The sequence below is a fragment of the Chaetura pelagica genome, unplaced genomic scaffold (assembly GCF_000747805.2).
Source record: "Chaetura pelagica isolate M959 unplaced genomic scaffold, ChaPel_1.0 scaffold112, whole genome shotgun sequence".
NCBI classification, from domain to species: domain Eukaryota; kingdom Metazoa; phylum Chordata; class Aves; order Apodiformes; family Apodidae; genus Chaetura; species Chaetura pelagica.
In genome coordinates, this window is record NW_009952798.1 from 2,431,191 (window position 1) to 2,448,173 (window position 16,983).

The following is a 16,983-nucleotide window of genomic DNA, read 5'->3' on the forward strand; positions in this document are numbered from 1 at the left end:
TGATAGGAGAAGCATCAAACAACTACAAAACTCAACTGATGGAGGGAGAAGGACCTCAGTGGACCAGTGCACTGCTGTTATTAACAGAGGCCTGTAAGAATTCTGTCTCATCATCATTTTGCCTCTCTTGTCTTGGCAAAATAACATTCTTCATTTTCTCCCAGAAAATGCTTAGGATTTGAATTCATAAGATACATTGAGGTCCCTTAGATTTCAGTCTGTTTTTTAAACAGAAAAATACAAATCTGAATCCTGTTCTTTAATAGAGACTTACAAGATGATAGATACTGAAATTAGTAGATCTGGCATTAATTTCTTACAACGGTAGTATGTTTAGACCCCTTAGATAAGCACACATTATTTTCTGAACATCAGTTCTACCTATTATTTTCTTCATGTTCCCTTACAGGGGCTATGTCACAGCATTTCACTTTCCTTCTAATATCCCATTAAAAATTCACAACCGTCTTTGATATCACAAGAATAATTTTTGGTCATATTCTTCCATACTGTTCAAAGAGAAATGGAAAAGAAAATATTTGTTATTTAATAATTCTTTTTATCTTTTTTTTTCCAGCAAAGGAAGTAAAAAAAGCCCCCATGTTTTTGGAGAAGCTTCAGAACTGTGGTGTTCCTGAAGGGTACCCTGTCAGATTAGAGTGCAGAGTTGTGGGAATGCCACCCCCTGTATTTTACTGGAAGAAGGATAATGAGACCATCCCATCAAACAGAGAGAGGATGAGGTACTGTACCAGCGTGCCCATGCCTGGGGTTTCTTCTGGCTGGAACAATTGTTTCCATGAAAACCTGTGTGACAAGTCCAGGTGATGTTCTCCTTAAAACAACTTCTCTCACCTAGATCAAGTTTTAAAAAGCTGGCTCCACTGTGAGGTGAACAACAGCTAATTCCTTGGTTCAGAAAAAAGGGAAGAGCATAATATGCCACTGCTTCAGAGAGTGGTGATAGACCTTTTCAAAGCCACAGGCCTGATAACAGCAGATGCATCTTCTTAGCAAAGCTACTATGATATGCTCTTTCAATGCATTTTAGCATCTTATTCTATTTTTTTCCTCAGCTTAGTTCTAGCTGTGGATTAATTTGAACTCAGGACAGTTAGAACACAGTTTCAAATGCCCCAGGGCACAGGATAATAGGGAGTTTAGCATATCAGATACAGAGTCTGGTAATTGTTTGGCCATGAACACATGGGCAAAGACTTTGATCCATGCTTACAAAACACAATAATGTTTGGGTTCAGCTCTATTCTATACACATCACTATTTTTTAGGTTTTGCAAAAGGCAAGCTGATGAAATAACGTGCCTGGCTGTAATTAATGAGAAATTGTTTGCTTTCATTTAAGGTTTTCTACTTCAGCATAAATTTTATTTTGATTTTTTTTTTCCACTTGGCTTCAATGATTTGATGCAGTCATTAGATCTCTAAGATCAACTTCAAGAAGTATTACACGTCCACATGCACAGGTTGCAGGCTATCTGTAAAGACACCTGGCTCCACAGCAGCACTTGTCAGGAATGCTCACCTAGCCTGAGGGAAAGCTTACTTGACAGAATCTTCCAGTAGTCCCTGTCCCTGCTAAGAGACTGCTGTTTCTCTCCAAAAAGCCCACCTGACTCTCATCTTTGACAGCCTGTAGTTTTATTCCTCTGCCTCTAGGCAGATTGCTCAAGAATTTATTTCAAGTACTGGTACTGTCATATGGTTATAAACATGCAAGCATTGTAGTTAATATAAAATGAACAACTGTCCTTCAATGCCTCATTTCCAGCTGTTTCACAGAAGCTTAAAAAAAGTTTTTGCTTCAGCTCAGCAGAGAAATGACTAAGGGAAACCTCCCACACCTCACAAGGCCAGGAACTAACATCAGTCTTGTAACACTTCTGCTATTTCAGCCAGCCACAACCAGGCTGCCTGCACCCCAGGGCTCCAGTGGTTCAGCACAGATCCACAAGAGTGATGGGCAGCTTGTCCTTGTTTGCCCTGTTTGACCCTGTCTTGCCTCACTATTATTTTTCTGCCTGAAGCCAAGAGACCTTTTTTGTATCATGACTTGGCCATCCATGAGCATCTATGCTACCACTGTTGCACTACTCCACCCATAAGGTAAATGATGTAGTTCAGGAAGCAAAAAGTTAATGTTCCCTTTTTTTGTTAGAGCTATGGGAAGCACAAAATACCCTCCTGACCTGAAGTTAATATCCTCTTGACCTGAAATTCTGAGGTTTGATGCTTCATTCCAGTTCATAAAGAAACAAAAATCTGAAATTTCAGAACTCCCTACAACTTCAGGTATTCTGATGGGCTCATCTCCCACCTCTCCCTTAATAATGAGGGAAACATTTGGGTTGATAAAAAGGACTAAACACAGCCTAGAGAGCAGAGAAGCCTCAGCTCTCCAATATAGCACTGAATAGTTTCTCCTGGGAGTTGCAGCCACAAGTCTTGGATCGCTTAAGAGCAAAGGTAGAGGACTGGATGGGTTGGCCAAACAGATTGTTAAGGTTCTGCCACTTGGAAGAAGTTTTCCTCATGGAAACGGGTACCATAAGAAAGTTTCTGACTCACCCTGGCTACTGCTGTGAAAAATATCAGAACTTTGTATAAATGCTCTTTGTATTTTTTTCATGCTACTGTTCCAGTTTCTGAACTAGGAAACATTACAACGTTACTGTGCAGCAGCTTTGCACCGGTTTTGCTCACTGGAATTCAAACAACAATTCCAATATTAACATACACAGAGTAACAATTCAGCTCACACTGTCACACCATGGATTTCCAGAGCTCAGAGGAGCAAGAACAGATGTTAGCTACTGTGATTATTGAATGAGGCCACACTGAAAGCAAATCTATTGACTACAAGCATCTTGGACTGCTACCTCTTCAATAATTTAATTTACAACTTATCTATTTCATATTTAATGTACATATTGTAAAATCTCCAAGTTGATACACTCTAGAGAAATACTAATTCCAAAACACTTGTTTTCTCAGCATGCATCAAGATACAACAGGGTATGTCTGCCTCCTGATTCAACCTGCCAAGAAAACAGATGCTGGCTGGTACACTTTGTCTGCAAAAAATGAAGCTGGTATTGTGTCTTGTACTGCCAGACTTGACATCTATGGTAGGTATTGCCTAGGAAATAAACAAAGCAGAATTGATTTTCTTTGCCTGGTCCCAGCCCTCACCTAGTTCTTAGTCCATAAATTGCTGGTTTTGATGTGGATTAGAAATCAGTGTCACAGCTTCATGTGGCCACCAGGAGGTATAATGATACAGCTCAATGCCCAAATTAGCTCCCCCGCATCAGTTTAAAGGTTGGTAAAGAGAAAAAAAACAGAGAACAAGTTCTGCACAGTATTCCCTACTCCCATTTTCCACCTTCCAAATTCCCTAGACACATAAGCATATCATAATCATGGATTCAAGTTGAACCTTGACTCTCTGCCCTCTGACATGTGCCTGTGTTACAGTCCTGACCTGAGATGGAAGAATAAATTGCACACAAGAAAGTAGACTTCTATGGAGCATCCATAATGCAAACTATGCCTAATTAATGGAGGCTAGTTTGTATCTAATTTGTTTGTCCAGGACTCGGAAGGGTCCAGTCCAGTTCAAGCACATCATTTAATTATTCTGTATCTATGCAAGATGTTGTCATTAAGACAATTAATCTATAGCAAGAGAGTACTTCGATCACTCAAGCAGCATAACAAAACATAAACCACAAACTATTGGATTATGGTCATGCCCTCAAAGCAAAAAAAAAAAACAAACCACCCTCAATTTTCAACCCTGTATTTCTCATTAAAACAAAACCAAAACCAACAAACGCTTCATGATCAGGGACAACCGCAAGTCACCAGTGCCTCTGCGTCGTTTCCTCCACCTTGTGGCGATACAGACAATAGCAATGTGATGTTCAAGAGAGGGAGGGCGAGTCTTGATTCAAAACAGGTCACATCAAATGAAAAAAAAAACATACCGATATCTAAACGTTGCAAGATATAAATTAAATTTTCATGCAAAGGATTCAAGGTACAAACAGGAAAAAGACGGAAAATAGGAAATGCTTCCTGATTCCACCCAATTTTTCTAATAATTCTGCAAGTTTTGTACACCAAAGACAGTGTCAGAAATTGTTTTTCTTTGTGCTATTTTGAATGGAGGGGGGTTGGGAGATCAAAAGTGTGGTCTGATATTACAGTAAGTAACGAGTATTCAAGTGGAAATAAGTGGGGGGCTGCAAGAAAAAAACAAACCACCCTCAATTTTCAACCCTGTATTTCTCATTAAAACAAAACCAAAACCAACAAACGCTTCATGATCAGGGACAACCGCAAGTCACCAGTGGCTCTGCGTCGTTTCCTCCACCTTGTGGCGATACAGACAATAGCAATGTGATGTTCAAGAGAGGGAGGGCGAGTCTTGATTCAAAACAGGTCACATCAAATGAAAAAAAAAACATACCGATATCTAAACGTTGCAAGATATAAATTAAATTTTCATGCAAAGGATTCAAGGTACAAACAGGAAAAAGACGGAAAATAGGAAATGCTTCCTGATTCCACCCAATTTTTCTAATAATTCTGCAAGTTTTGTACACCAAAGACAGTGTCAGAAATTGTTTTTCTTTGTGCTATTTTGAATGGAGGGGGGTTGGGAGATCAAAAGTGTGGTCTGATATTACAGTAAGTAACGAGTATTCAAGTGGAAATAAGTGGGGGGCTGCAAGAAAAAAAGAAGACTCTTTTTCAAATATTTTCAGATAGGGTCAAAATTCAGCATGGAAGGATAATTAACATTTCCAATCCATGCTTAACACGTAGATTGCAGCAAGTTTGGGTGCAGAACTGGAGGTTTTGTTTAAATGAATACCAGCAAAGATAACATCCATTTCCCCTTTCTGAAGTGTTTTAATAATGAAAACTGTTAAGTATTATATAAGAACTAAATATTCCTACAAAATTGTAACGGTATTCGTTCATATAGGAACATGTTGAATGTTACTATTAAATTACTGAATATGTCTCTTTGGATTTTATTTCAGTATCTTTAAAAAAATGTAGAAAACATAGGTTGTTAGTTGCAAATAGTAAAGGGAAATAAAAATTGCAAGCACCTCTTTAAAAGAATTCCCTGTATTGTTACTCTGAAATTAAATACCACCAAAAGAATAAGAGGAAGAAAAGTCCCACAGAGGATGGAGTAGAACAGAATCACAGCCAGTCCATGCTCTGTTCATGCTATGGTATGTTTTTAGTTTTGATTGCAAGAGCTTTGGACAAGAGACCAAAGATTAAATGATTAAACCTTGGACTCAGTGAAATCCATGTAAATGTTGCCATTGAATTGAACAGGGATGGAATTTCATCTATAGACTTCAATAAAACTTCTCAACACATAAACTTCTTAGATCAGAATATTAGAAGGAACAGACCCTAAAACAGGGAAGAGCAGTGCTGTGCTCTTCACAAGAATGTTGGAAGCAACTTTTCCTTGTGTGCATGGGTTTCTGCTGGCTCATTGCTATCTCCACTAGAGGTTGATACAGCCTGTTCTGTTTTGCTTCAGCTCAGTGGCACCGTCAGATTCCACAGCCAATAAAGCTTCGACCTGGGGGCAGCCGATACGCAAACCTCACCGGCCAAGGACTCGATATTTTTTCTGCCTTCCCAACTACCGAAAGTTCGATGCTGTTTTCACCCCCAACCCAAAAGGTGGTGGAGAGTGAAGAACTTTGAAAAAAAGCAAACAGCTGTTCCAGTCACACCTGCAGAGATACTAGAACTGCAGGGAGAAAAAAAAAAAAAAAAAAAAAAAGGGAAAAAAAAAAAAAAGGAGAAAAAAAAAAAGGGAAAGGAAAAAAAAAAAAAAAGTGAAAAAAAAAAAAAAGGTGAAAAAATAAAAGGGAAAGGAAAAAAAAAAGGGAAAAAAAAAGAGGTACAAATCAAGATGCTCAAGGTTTACAAGCAACTCATTTGTAATTAAGTGTGCTGCTGCTGCAATGTTGCAAGTATTATTTTGTGGTATGGAGTGTTGTGCAATAAATTCAGTACTGTGTAGTTTGCTAAGAATTACACAGTAAACAGTTTTCAGCACTTGAAAGCCAATACCACTTTCACTGCTTGAACTAAAGTTACTGTACTGTAGCAAGCCATGGTAAGGGTTGAGGATGTTTAGCTGGAATACTGCCAGCGAAAACACTGACTTCACAATAGCAACAATCCTGAATGAGGGTAAACAACATGACTTTGAATGTAATTTTTAAAAAAAACAACAAACAAATATGCCAGATAATCACAAAGCACAAGCTAAAGGGAAAAGATGTAACTCATTTTTATATATTATTACATCAGATAATCTTAGAACTTTTGAACTAAAGACTAGATAAACAAATTGTGTCATTTAGGTGCAGCTGCATAACCTCTATATTTATATCTGTGTGTGTGTGTTCTCCATGAACTGTGTACTCGTGGTGTAAGGATTCATTAAGTAAGGTACAGGGCACTTGCATAGGACATCAACACAGGAAACCAACATTCCTGTTGTCTGAAGCATGTTCTCTAGAGCTCATAGCTGAAACTCTTTTCCAGATCTGCTTTGTATTTTTTCTTTACAGTGATAGTGACAATCTGCTTTTAAACACAGATCACATCAAGCTTGTAGCTTCACCATTTTTAAGCATCAAGTCTCTTCTTCCTAATTTTTAACATGACTAAAAGTGTATCTACCACCTAACTCATTTTCTTACTAACTGAAAAGGAATGATCATCTGGTAGAACTTCAATTTTCACCATCAATCAGGAAATAATCACAACTCTGGTATCTACTATAAAGACAGAGAACATTTCTGTACAAAAGTTATGAAGTTAACAACACTTTGGTGCAAAGAGCTAAAAAACCTACTGTAATTCATAATAGTAATAAATAAGGCAATTTAATGGAAGTGCAACAGAAGGTGTTAAGTGACAACACTTAATTATTGATTTAAATACATTTACCATCCATACAGCTGTATTAACACCTCCCAGCACTTAGAATCTGTGAACATCTAATATGAATTTCTGCATCTTTAAATTATTTCTGTCTCTCTTCTTTGGACATTGTTTTCAAGCAGTTCTTACTGCTTTTAACATGGCTGGTGAACACGAACGAAGTCCTGATCAAAGTCACAGAGATCAAAAGAAAAATTAAGAGATACTTTAATTTTTTACCTTATTTAGATTTTTTTTCAGAGTTAAAAATGTAACTTAAAAAAATGACACATGGAAAGAAAAAAACAAGGAGTTATTGTAAGAGTAAAAGGATACTGGATCTAACCAGAGACTGAGAAAGAGCCTTTCTTTGGGTTTCCTACCAATACAATCATGTTGACTCTAAATGTTGGTTCTCTAAGGATTTAGAGGAAGTGAATTTCTGCTGTTATTCCACGTCCCATCTGAGTGAAGATCATAAAACCAAACCACCATTATAACATCCATGCTTTTTGTTAGAAATCTCAGGCAATTCACCCGGGACTGAACAGAGCAGGAAGATAAAATACGCTCTTATCCTGAGAGACTAAAGAAGGTGCAGGTACTTCAGTGGGAAAGCAGAAATCCCAGATGTTGCCCATGTTGTACCTCCTCCCATGCAAACAAAATAAAACTACTAGCTATTAAAAGTGACACTGATTTGAGTGACTTCAGTTATGGGGTGCCCAACTTCAGACATATTGTGGGTCTGATTTTCCAGGATACAGAACCTACTGCTCCTCTTATCTTCATTGTTTTTTAGGATGTCTTAGGGATTCCAAAACTAGGTCTAGACTAAGTTGGATTTGGCAACCTAAAATTTAAAGTTTCCCATATTAGTAACTACTCTTGGGAAAAGACAATAGTAGTGCTTCTCACATTTTACACCATCAAACAACACACCCAGAAACTCTGTACAAATTAAAATACAAAGTACACAGAGGAAATATGCAAACCATCCATCTTCAACCTTTTCTCCATGATTTCAGTGGAACATCTCCAAACTCACATTATTATAACCTGAACTGACAAGCTGAGGAGTAAACAACCCAATCATAGAATCATGGACTCGTCAAGGTTGGAAATGACCTTCAATCTCATCAAGTCCAATCATCCCCCCTACAACCCGTAATCACGAAACCATCTTATGAAACACCATGTCTACCCCTTTTTTGAACACTGCTTTTTTAATAAAGTACATTCTGTTCTTTGAAAATGGGAGGACAAGAAGCTACTGCTGAAAGACTTTTCCCAAAACCCTGTGTACAATGGATTAATCCTTAATCATTCAAGAAGAGTTCCCAAGAAGTCACACTGAGAGGCAAGCTACAGAGAGTGGATGATGAAAATTTGTCAGCTGAACTATAACATTCTCTCCTCAAAAGTACTTGCTAGAAAAAGAGTCAAAACTTTACCTTCATTTCACTTACTTTCAGTGCCTGTGATACAAACAAAATCAGAATCTGATCCTAAATGGTCTGTAGTCATTTAATTTTGCTCAGTAACTGTTACAGGACATTTCTCCTCTGCATACACTGAGCCCATAAAGTAAGTACAGGAAACTTATGTGAATGGAAGTAAATGTTGTTAGTAGTGCTGATATGCTCATCACCAAGAAAACCTGCTAGAAAAAGACAGAAAAATGGTGTTTGTGTTATTAACTGATGGAACAGCCAAGGGTCAAAGGCTTGTGTAAGCAGCTGAGACAACACTGAGCTGTCACAAAATGTGTGATGCTCTTGGAGCTCACGTCCTGTGGAGGGTGGCACTATATAATCATACTGTGTCAAGATGCACCAGAGACTGCAACTGTGCTCCCTTCCTGAACAGCCTGGCTCTTCATTGTTTTTGTTTAATTGAATAACCAATTTGACTTCACACTAACATGGTATTTCATTCTCTTATTCAGGGCAGGCTACTACCACAATAAAACCCAACATTAGACCTTTCACTGAGGTCAGTGGTTACTATTATCTTCCACAAGTCCATTAAATCACCACAATGTGGAGCATAACACTGCATCAGTGAGATACAGAAATGTTCAGTTTTGTAACTTCTCAGTGTTTTCTGATTCAGAATCCCATGGGTTTACCTAGTTTCCTGATTCCTTCTAGTTCTGGTTTTGTATACTATTAAACAGAGGCAGAGTGCACTTCAAAGAGCAGAAATAACAACTTTTGTATTGTGATTCTGAGAAGCAAAAGTATGAGTTTTGCTTTAAAATTTTTGTCCAACTTGACGTAAACCCCATCTATGTGATGCAAAGAGCATCACATAGAAGTTCACATTGTCACTGCTGGACTTATTGCCTTAAAACAGCTGGATTGAGTTTAATAAGCAGCAGAGTGCACTTCAAAGAGCAGAAATAACTTTTGTATTGTGATTCTGAGAAGCAAAAGTATGAGTTTTGCTTTAAAATTTTTGTCCAACTTGACGTAAACCCCATCTATGTGATGCAAAGAGCATCACATAGAAGTTCACATTGTCACTGCTGGACTTATTGCCTTAAAACAGCTGGATTGAGTTCCTCTGCTTCCATATGGAAGGTGGAGCCTCCTTCTGAATGCCTCATATCTGCTAATGTAAGGAGAGCAGTCTTTATCTTAATATGTAAACAATTGCCAATCCAGCTGTTTACTGGAATCTGGAATAAAAATTCCTTTAAGAACTGTGTTCTTAATGCTATCAGATTTAAAAGCATTAGTTTCTGGAAAATGTCTTCACACAAAATGATTAGCAAGATCTAATTAAATATTTTAACAGTGAAATACTGGAGAAGTGATTCATTGTGAATTGCCTTACTATTTCCAATATAAAGACGTTCACTCTGAGCCTTAAAATTCTGTTTTATAATTTTTATCTTTATTAAAGTTGGTATTTTTTAGTTTTTGATCCAAAGTCATTTTCACTGGGAAGAAACATGTTCATGTCAGTTTTAAAAAATATTTTAAGACCGTATGAAAGGAAAAAAAAAATACTTGCTTGTTCAATAATGTATTTCCCTTTGTCTCACCTAAACTTAAATAAATGTTTCAGAGTTGCATACCAGAGTGTGTCCTTCAAGTAACTGTGAAAGTCTGCAACAAGACCATAAGGTTTCCTTAGACCTTTGCTGTCCCAGCTCCTTAATGGTTCAAACCTTATATCATTTAGAAGAAAATCATAAAATACTGTCAAGCTACATACAAGCCATGCTTCTGGCTGGTAGTTGTGAAATGCAGGTGTTGCTTTTTTAAACAATTCTTAATATAAATTTGTTTTTGTTTTAAATTATACTTTCTGATAACCTCAGCCCCTTCATCAAAGTTTGAAAGAAAAAGTTTCCTCAGGAGTATCAGAGCAGAAGCCAAGGAGTCCTTACGTCAATTTGCATCTTGTAAGGGTTAATAGATTTGCCAAATTCTACATGTCTTGGAGAATTAGTCTCCAAAGCCCATGCTTGAGCATAGACTTCCACCTATAGCCTCTCATAGCTGAACCTCCATTGTGTCTCAAAAATTCATGCAGGATCTGCCTACTCCACTGATGGCCTAGCATGCACATCTCCCACCACACCTGTTCACCAGGTCTGGAGAAACACTCCTGGGAGCCTCCCTGTGCACTAGGGCACTGAAGACCTGCTACAGAGAACTTGTTTTTTCAACCCTTGGCTCTGTATGCAACACCTGAACAGTGAAAATTGAATGAGGCTCAACCAAACACACAAACCACTGAATTTCACTCTTCCCTATATATGTCTTCAACTTGAATCTTTTAGCTAATTCTTTGTATAAGGGTCCATTAGCAGACTATGAAATTAATCTTAAGCAAGCAGCAGATGCAAACCCAACAGCTAAAGGAAGCTGGATCTTACAGCTCAGATACAGAAAAGAACAGGGGGTAAAAAGGATATGTTCCATTGCATTTGCTGGTACTGCTTTTGCTTTGCCATGGAACAGTTTCTCCATTCCTACCTGGCTTGATTTCTCTGTACTTCTGTGCCTGGTAGCTCAGAGACAATGTTCTCAACACTATTTTAGCTCAGCTACAGCTCCATAAGCCCCTACGCATTTTATAATTTCCCCTCAGTAACACATGCAGCTTTTATTAATGCCTTTATACTTCAAGTCCACTATAGATACAAAGAACCATTTATTCCATAATACAAATAAATATTGGGCCATGTGCTGTGAATTTGAATGGAGTTCTCCATGTATATCTCTCCAGAAAACAACCATCCTTTAGGATCACACAATCCATTAGTACCAGGCAACACAGTTTTTGAAAGAAACAGAAAAATACTGAAGATATTCTGAAATTTTTAAAAAACCCACAAAACAATCATGCACCCCAGGCTTCATGAAGTCATTTAAAAGTGAACTTATTCCTTGGATTTATATATGTAGCATTTTAAGCAAATTCTGTATAAGTTGTACTTTGCATGCTGATTTCTGTACACATGAAAACTGAACTACACATTAGAAAAAAATTAATAGTAGAAAACATTCAAATGTACTCTTTGGTAGAAAATACACCTAAATATATTTGGTTGCTTTGGGTTTTTTAAAGCCATGTTTTCTTGAAATGTAATTAAAGCTGAAAACAAAGGATTTTTTTAAAAGTGCCCAAGTACAAGCTGAAATCAATGTTTGTTACAAGGTATCTGTGTAGAAGAAACACTGGACTGCTTCTTCAAAGAATAAACATTTCTTTATTCACAGTGCACTTGTTTCATCCCTGGGTATTGTGTAGACATAGAACAGTTGAACTTATTTAGAGCAAAAAGAAGCTGTTGCGTAAAGGTTAAAAATCTAGATCAATGTCACTCCTAAATTACAGACAACTGCATCCACACTGCTTAGCTCAAATTGCTGGAAACCTAAGTGCAAATGTAACCATCTTAAGGCAAAAGCTTGAATTCTCAACTAACATTTAGACTGGAAATCATGTATGTTTAAATTTGTGCCTAGGGAATCACATCCCAGCAGGGACTTCCACAAGAACTGAGCTTTGCCCTGTATGTGCATATGGTACGGCATGGACTGTGCCCTAAATAAATGCCTAAATAAAACCTTATAAATGCTGAGATGGAAAGTGGAACCCTAACAAATTAGGATGAATTAAGGTTGCAAGACAAGCTACTACATATCCACTGATGACCTCAATACTTAAAAGGAAGAAACCCACTGACTTTTTGTTGCTAACAGTTTGGGACTGTGCTACCCTAGTTCTGCTTTCAGCTGCTGAAAAGTCACTGCAGTTAAAAATGTCACTCCAGTTCCCAGTTCAAAAGTCATTCTGGTCACCTTCTCAAAATGGGGTGATATGACTCAAAGAGTCATAGAAGCAGAGTATCTACAGCTACTTCAAACAGAAAAGCCTGCAGTCTGAAAGTTTTAGAAGAATAAAGGTTATTTTGCCACAAAGAGTTCAGTAGTATTTCACACTGAATTTCAACAGTAAAACATGCATGTGTGTGTAGCATGGAGCAAATATTTAATTAAGGAAGCATTTCTCATTCCCATGTTTTCACAATAATGTGGTTGTAGAATTACAAGGTACTGATACTACAAATAGAAGTATTTCAGGTTTGCAGTGTTGTTCAGTGAGACTAAAATTCATGAGCTGACAAAACTCAACAAGAACACAACATGCTCTGAGCAGCTAAGCTTTTGCTTCATTTGGAGGCTCACTGGAAGCAATTATTTAAGGGGAGGGGGCTTCAAATGCCAGTGAAGTCCAGCACAGAAGAAGGGTCACAGCCATTACCTGACAAACATCAAACAGCCAGTGGGAAAGAAGTATTTGGGAGCAATAATTAAACTCAAGTTACATGGTCAGGTTTACATTTCACAAAGTATTTGTAAAGGAAATATATTAAAAGAAACCAATACATTCCTGAATAGTTGTTGAGTTTGAGACATCCAAACCAGCATGTAGAGCATCTGCTTTTCAGTCTGCCTTCAGAAAGAATTTTTAATGATTAAATGTCTTCCTTGACACAATTCACTCACCAAAAAGCCTTGACAGTTCATCAATAGACAGACAGCTGTCTACACACTTACTCTGCTGCTTTAATTTCTGTAGTAAATTGGAACCCCCAAGTTCCAGCTCAACACTGTACCCTCCCAAGAATCACAAATACTACTGCTATATAAAATCACAATTTTTCACCTAGTAATATTATTATTATCAACAGATAAAGAGACAAAGAAAACATTCACCTCCTACTAGCCCAACCAATTTTAAAAGAATGGGGATTATAATCTTATTACATTGTTCAACAGCAGAGACTGATGCAGTGACCTGATTCTATAAGGAATTTACAAGCTATCTAATGCACTGAAGTGCTTTTTAGGACTTCAGTTTCAATTCTTAATAATTTTGGTTGCATATTTTATGTTTTACGTTGTTTGTTCCTCTTTAAGTAGAGCTTACTATCAATTTAACCAATCACTGCATACCCACCCACATGCAGTAGATGCTAAATTACAATGCTGCATGGAAGAAACAAAACCAGAAGAGAAACGTGTGTTAAGAACCTTTACAGGAATGATATAAAAACTGTAATGATGTCCCACAAAATCAAACTGTGTCAGCAGTGCAAAAACACATCAGTACTGCTCTTGCATGCTAGTCTGCATTTATACTGCTCTATTGTATTACCCTTCCCACCTCAGGTTTAGAAGGCTTGTTTCCAGGAAGCCAAGTTTTCCACGTCATATTGTCGCACAATTTATTTGCACCATATTCCTGTTTCAGGATAGAAAACCCACAAGGTTGCTAGCAGGGCAGGTGAGACCATGTCTGCCTAAAGTTTAGAGCTAATCAATTAGTCTAAAATGGAACATAATTTAACTATATAAGGATTGTCTTGATTGTTATTGCATGCATAATCTTGTTACTTCATGATGCGTGATATTCAAACAGTATTGACTCAGGAATATGATGGACAACAATTAGTTCTATCATCTTTATATAAACTTCTGCAAATAAATTGGTGACATGACTTTATGTTCCCAGAATGCTGAATTCACTTGCTGTCCGCCAAAAAAAGATCTAAAGCAATTGAAAAGAAGCAAACGCTTGCATTTTAATAATGGGCCCTATCCCTTACCTTTAGAGAGGCTAAAATATACATTAACCAAAAAAAAAAAAAAAAAAAACACAAAAAAACCCCCCAACACTGAAGGCAAACATTTCAAGGAGGGAGTTGGTCAGAACACAGTGCCTCTCCTGGATGTGTTTCACCTAGCCTGAAAGTCTGTCACAGCAGCTTTCACCCCAGGAACAGTTCACCTCCTGCCTTGGGAATTATACTAGTCTGTACAATGGTCACCAGGGGCAAAACATCAATAAAGGTTCTGAGAAGACAGACAATAAGGTCAGGTCTTTGCATGTAACTGTTCCTGCAGCAGAGCCCTTCTCCTCCAAAACAGGGCTTGGTTCCTGCAGATGCTTTTGTTTTTCACAGAACGCAGCTTAATTGTTGAAAATAACTCCTATCAAAGCTCTTCGTTTGTCATTTGAACAAATTCTAAAAGATAAGATATGGCAGCAGCCAGCAGGGAACCTGCCAGCCTTCCCTGCTGGAAATCCACCAACAGCTGTTCTGGGACAGCAGCTCCTTTTCTCCTTCTCCCTCATGGCTAAGACTAGCAAGAGCTTGTTTCTGGAAACAGGCACCAGCAGAAGTACCCTTCAGCTTCATAGCCTGCTGCCACAACAGGCACCAGCAGTCAAAGTTTTGTAGACTCTACAGGCTGCTACCAACACATCTGCTTCTCCAGCTGTCCTGCTCCTACTCATTTTTTTACTTTCCCAACCTCCTTTCCTCTTTTGCCTTTTAAACCCAGATCCCTCTATGCTCCACAAGCAAAAGCAGCAAGCAAACAAAAGGCAATTCGGGGCATCACCAGAGCTAAAACAAACTCAGCTGCTCTGCAAGAATGCTCTACACCTTTTTATCAAACTCTTATCTTTAAAGGCTGCTTTTTAGCCTGTACAGAAAACACACTTCTTACTCTGAGATACAAGTGTCATTTGCTAGTTGATTCTTCTGCTCCTTAAACTGCCAAGACTCTGATGAAAATAGCGTAACACTTGGGGCAGAAAAGCCTCAGTCATTAGCAAATAACTCGTAGAGTAGGAATTTCAGGTAGTTGGTGAGGACATACAATAGGAAACACTTTCTCTATTATTTATGAAATCTGTTGCTGTTTCCAGGTAATGTAAAATTTTAAAATAATAAAAAAAAATCCAAACATTTAAAGCCTACAAAAATCTAGAAGATTATTTTCATGTGACCATTCTCACTGCTGGTACATAATCACATGTGCTTTTACAGCCACTGAAAACAAAATAATTCCATCCATTACCTGAACCTAGCTCTTTTTCGAGCATACAAGACACACCATATTTTGGATTAAAGCAAATCTGTACAACCTTAGGACCCATACATCAAACTTACAAAGTTTAAGAAAGTTAGTTCTCTGAGGACTAGAACTCCAATACATTATAAAAATTTTTCCATGGGAGCCATTTATGTGAAAACAAAAGCTGACATAAAAATACAAGCATGAGAATTAAGTTCATTTCTGGTGTAAGTCCATTCAGTTGCACAATGGGTCAATCTGGCCCATGATCTGTAGAAAATACTGTCACGATTCATCACAGTAAGAAAAAACTCAAACTTACTTAATGAAAGAGTCAAGTTAACTACATGAACTAGGAAGCAATTGTCAGAAAGATTTAACAATAAAAGTGTGCTTTCCACCAGCACCACACAAATTTAAAGTTCTCAAAGCAAATTTATTTTGTCAAACCAGTATAAGATGCAAACAAGGATGAGCTATTATAATGCCAGTATTACCTTATTCAAGCAGATTAACTCTTGCTAATTATTAAATTACACATTTGGCCTGTTGCATAGTCTTACTGAGTTCTAATTAGCTAGCTGGAAGTGTTCAGGGTGATAGGTGAATATTCGCTGTGCAAAGGGATCGCTGCCCGCTGCCGGCTTCTGTCCTGTGTAATGGTGGTAGCTCTCGGGATGGAAGTGTTCACACTGAAGGCTAATCCATTCTCTCTCAGTACTGTATCTCTCTGCTTCAGCAAGTATTCTAGTGAGAGCCATGATATAACTCAAAGCCATCTGCAGGGTCTCATACTTGGACAGCTTCTTATCCTGACCCCACTGTGGCACCACCTTTCTCAACCGGTCGAAGGCCGTGTTCAGCCCCTGCATCCGTCTCCTCTCCCTGGCATTGGCAGCCAGTCTTCTCTTGGCAGCATTCTCCATCCTTTCTGAGCTGCACTTCACCACGCAGCCTGGCCCACTTCTGCACTGAAGGTCTGATTCTGTGCCTGAATCCAAAGGACTGGATTGACAGGTCTTCATATTGCATGCAGCTTCGATTTCTCACACCCAAAGAATGCTTTTCAAAAAATGAGGTATTTAAAAAGTTGTAGGGAAGGCACTCCTGTGAGTAGCCTGCGTGCCTCTTGAATCTGTTTCCAGGTATCAACGACAGTTTTTTTTCTTAGCATCTAAAAAAAAATAAAATATATATAGTAATAAAAGGTCTTCTGGTTCTTCTGGAAATACCTGAAAATTGCTTCTTATTGTTTAAAGAAAGAATAAAAGAGTTTTTAATGTCTTACGCCTTCATTCTTTTAATTCCTGTAAACTCAAAGAGATGGGAAAAAATGAAATCTCCATTCTCAAGATGTGTATTACTGAAGAAAAAGCAAAAAGGTTCTTAATGCATTAAAATACATCAATTCCAAATGATCATTTCAGATGAAAGCAGGTCTGCTTCAGCTTAGGAGAGTATGCTGAAATGATGAAGTGTTGCCATCTGAAGACATAACTTGGTAACACAAATCTCTCCTTTCTTGGCTCCTGCTGGCAAGCAATGCTTGTGTCTTACAGAGAACATGAGGCTTTATAGGAACTGCAGAAGC

General features: G+C 38.0%; 2 protein-coding genes across 3 annotated transcripts in view; one reads left to right on the forward strand and one right to left on the reverse strand.

Moving 5' to 3' along the window:
- The window catches only part of MYPN (myopalladin), a 49,535-nt gene extending 43,720 nt beyond the window's left edge, over nucleotides 1-5,815 (forward strand). For both annotated transcript variants that reach the window (XM_009994852.1, XM_009994851.1), the window contains exons 17-19: nucleotides 578-743; nucleotides 3,013-3,146; nucleotides 5,597-5,815. In XM_009994852.1, coding sequence (XP_009993154.1) covers nucleotides 578-743; nucleotides 3,013-3,146; nucleotides 5,597-5,766 — 470 coding nt within the window. In that variant the 3' untranslated portion in view covers nucleotides 5,767-5,815. The remainder of the gene's footprint in view (nucleotides 1-577; nucleotides 744-3,012; nucleotides 3,147-5,596) is intronic.
- Nucleotides 5,816-15,955: 10,140 nt separating this feature from the next.
- On the reverse strand, nucleotides 15,956-16,426 carry ATOH7 (atonal homolog 7 (Drosophila)). The gene has a single exon (XM_009994853.1). It carries the CDS (start codon nucleotides 16,415-16,417, stop codon nucleotides 15,962-15,964), a length of 456 nt encoding a protein of 151 aa, XP_009993155.1. The 5' UTR covers nucleotides 16,418-16,426; the 3' UTR covers nucleotides 15,956-15,961.
- Between the last annotated feature and the right edge of the window lie 557 nt (nucleotides 16,427-16,983).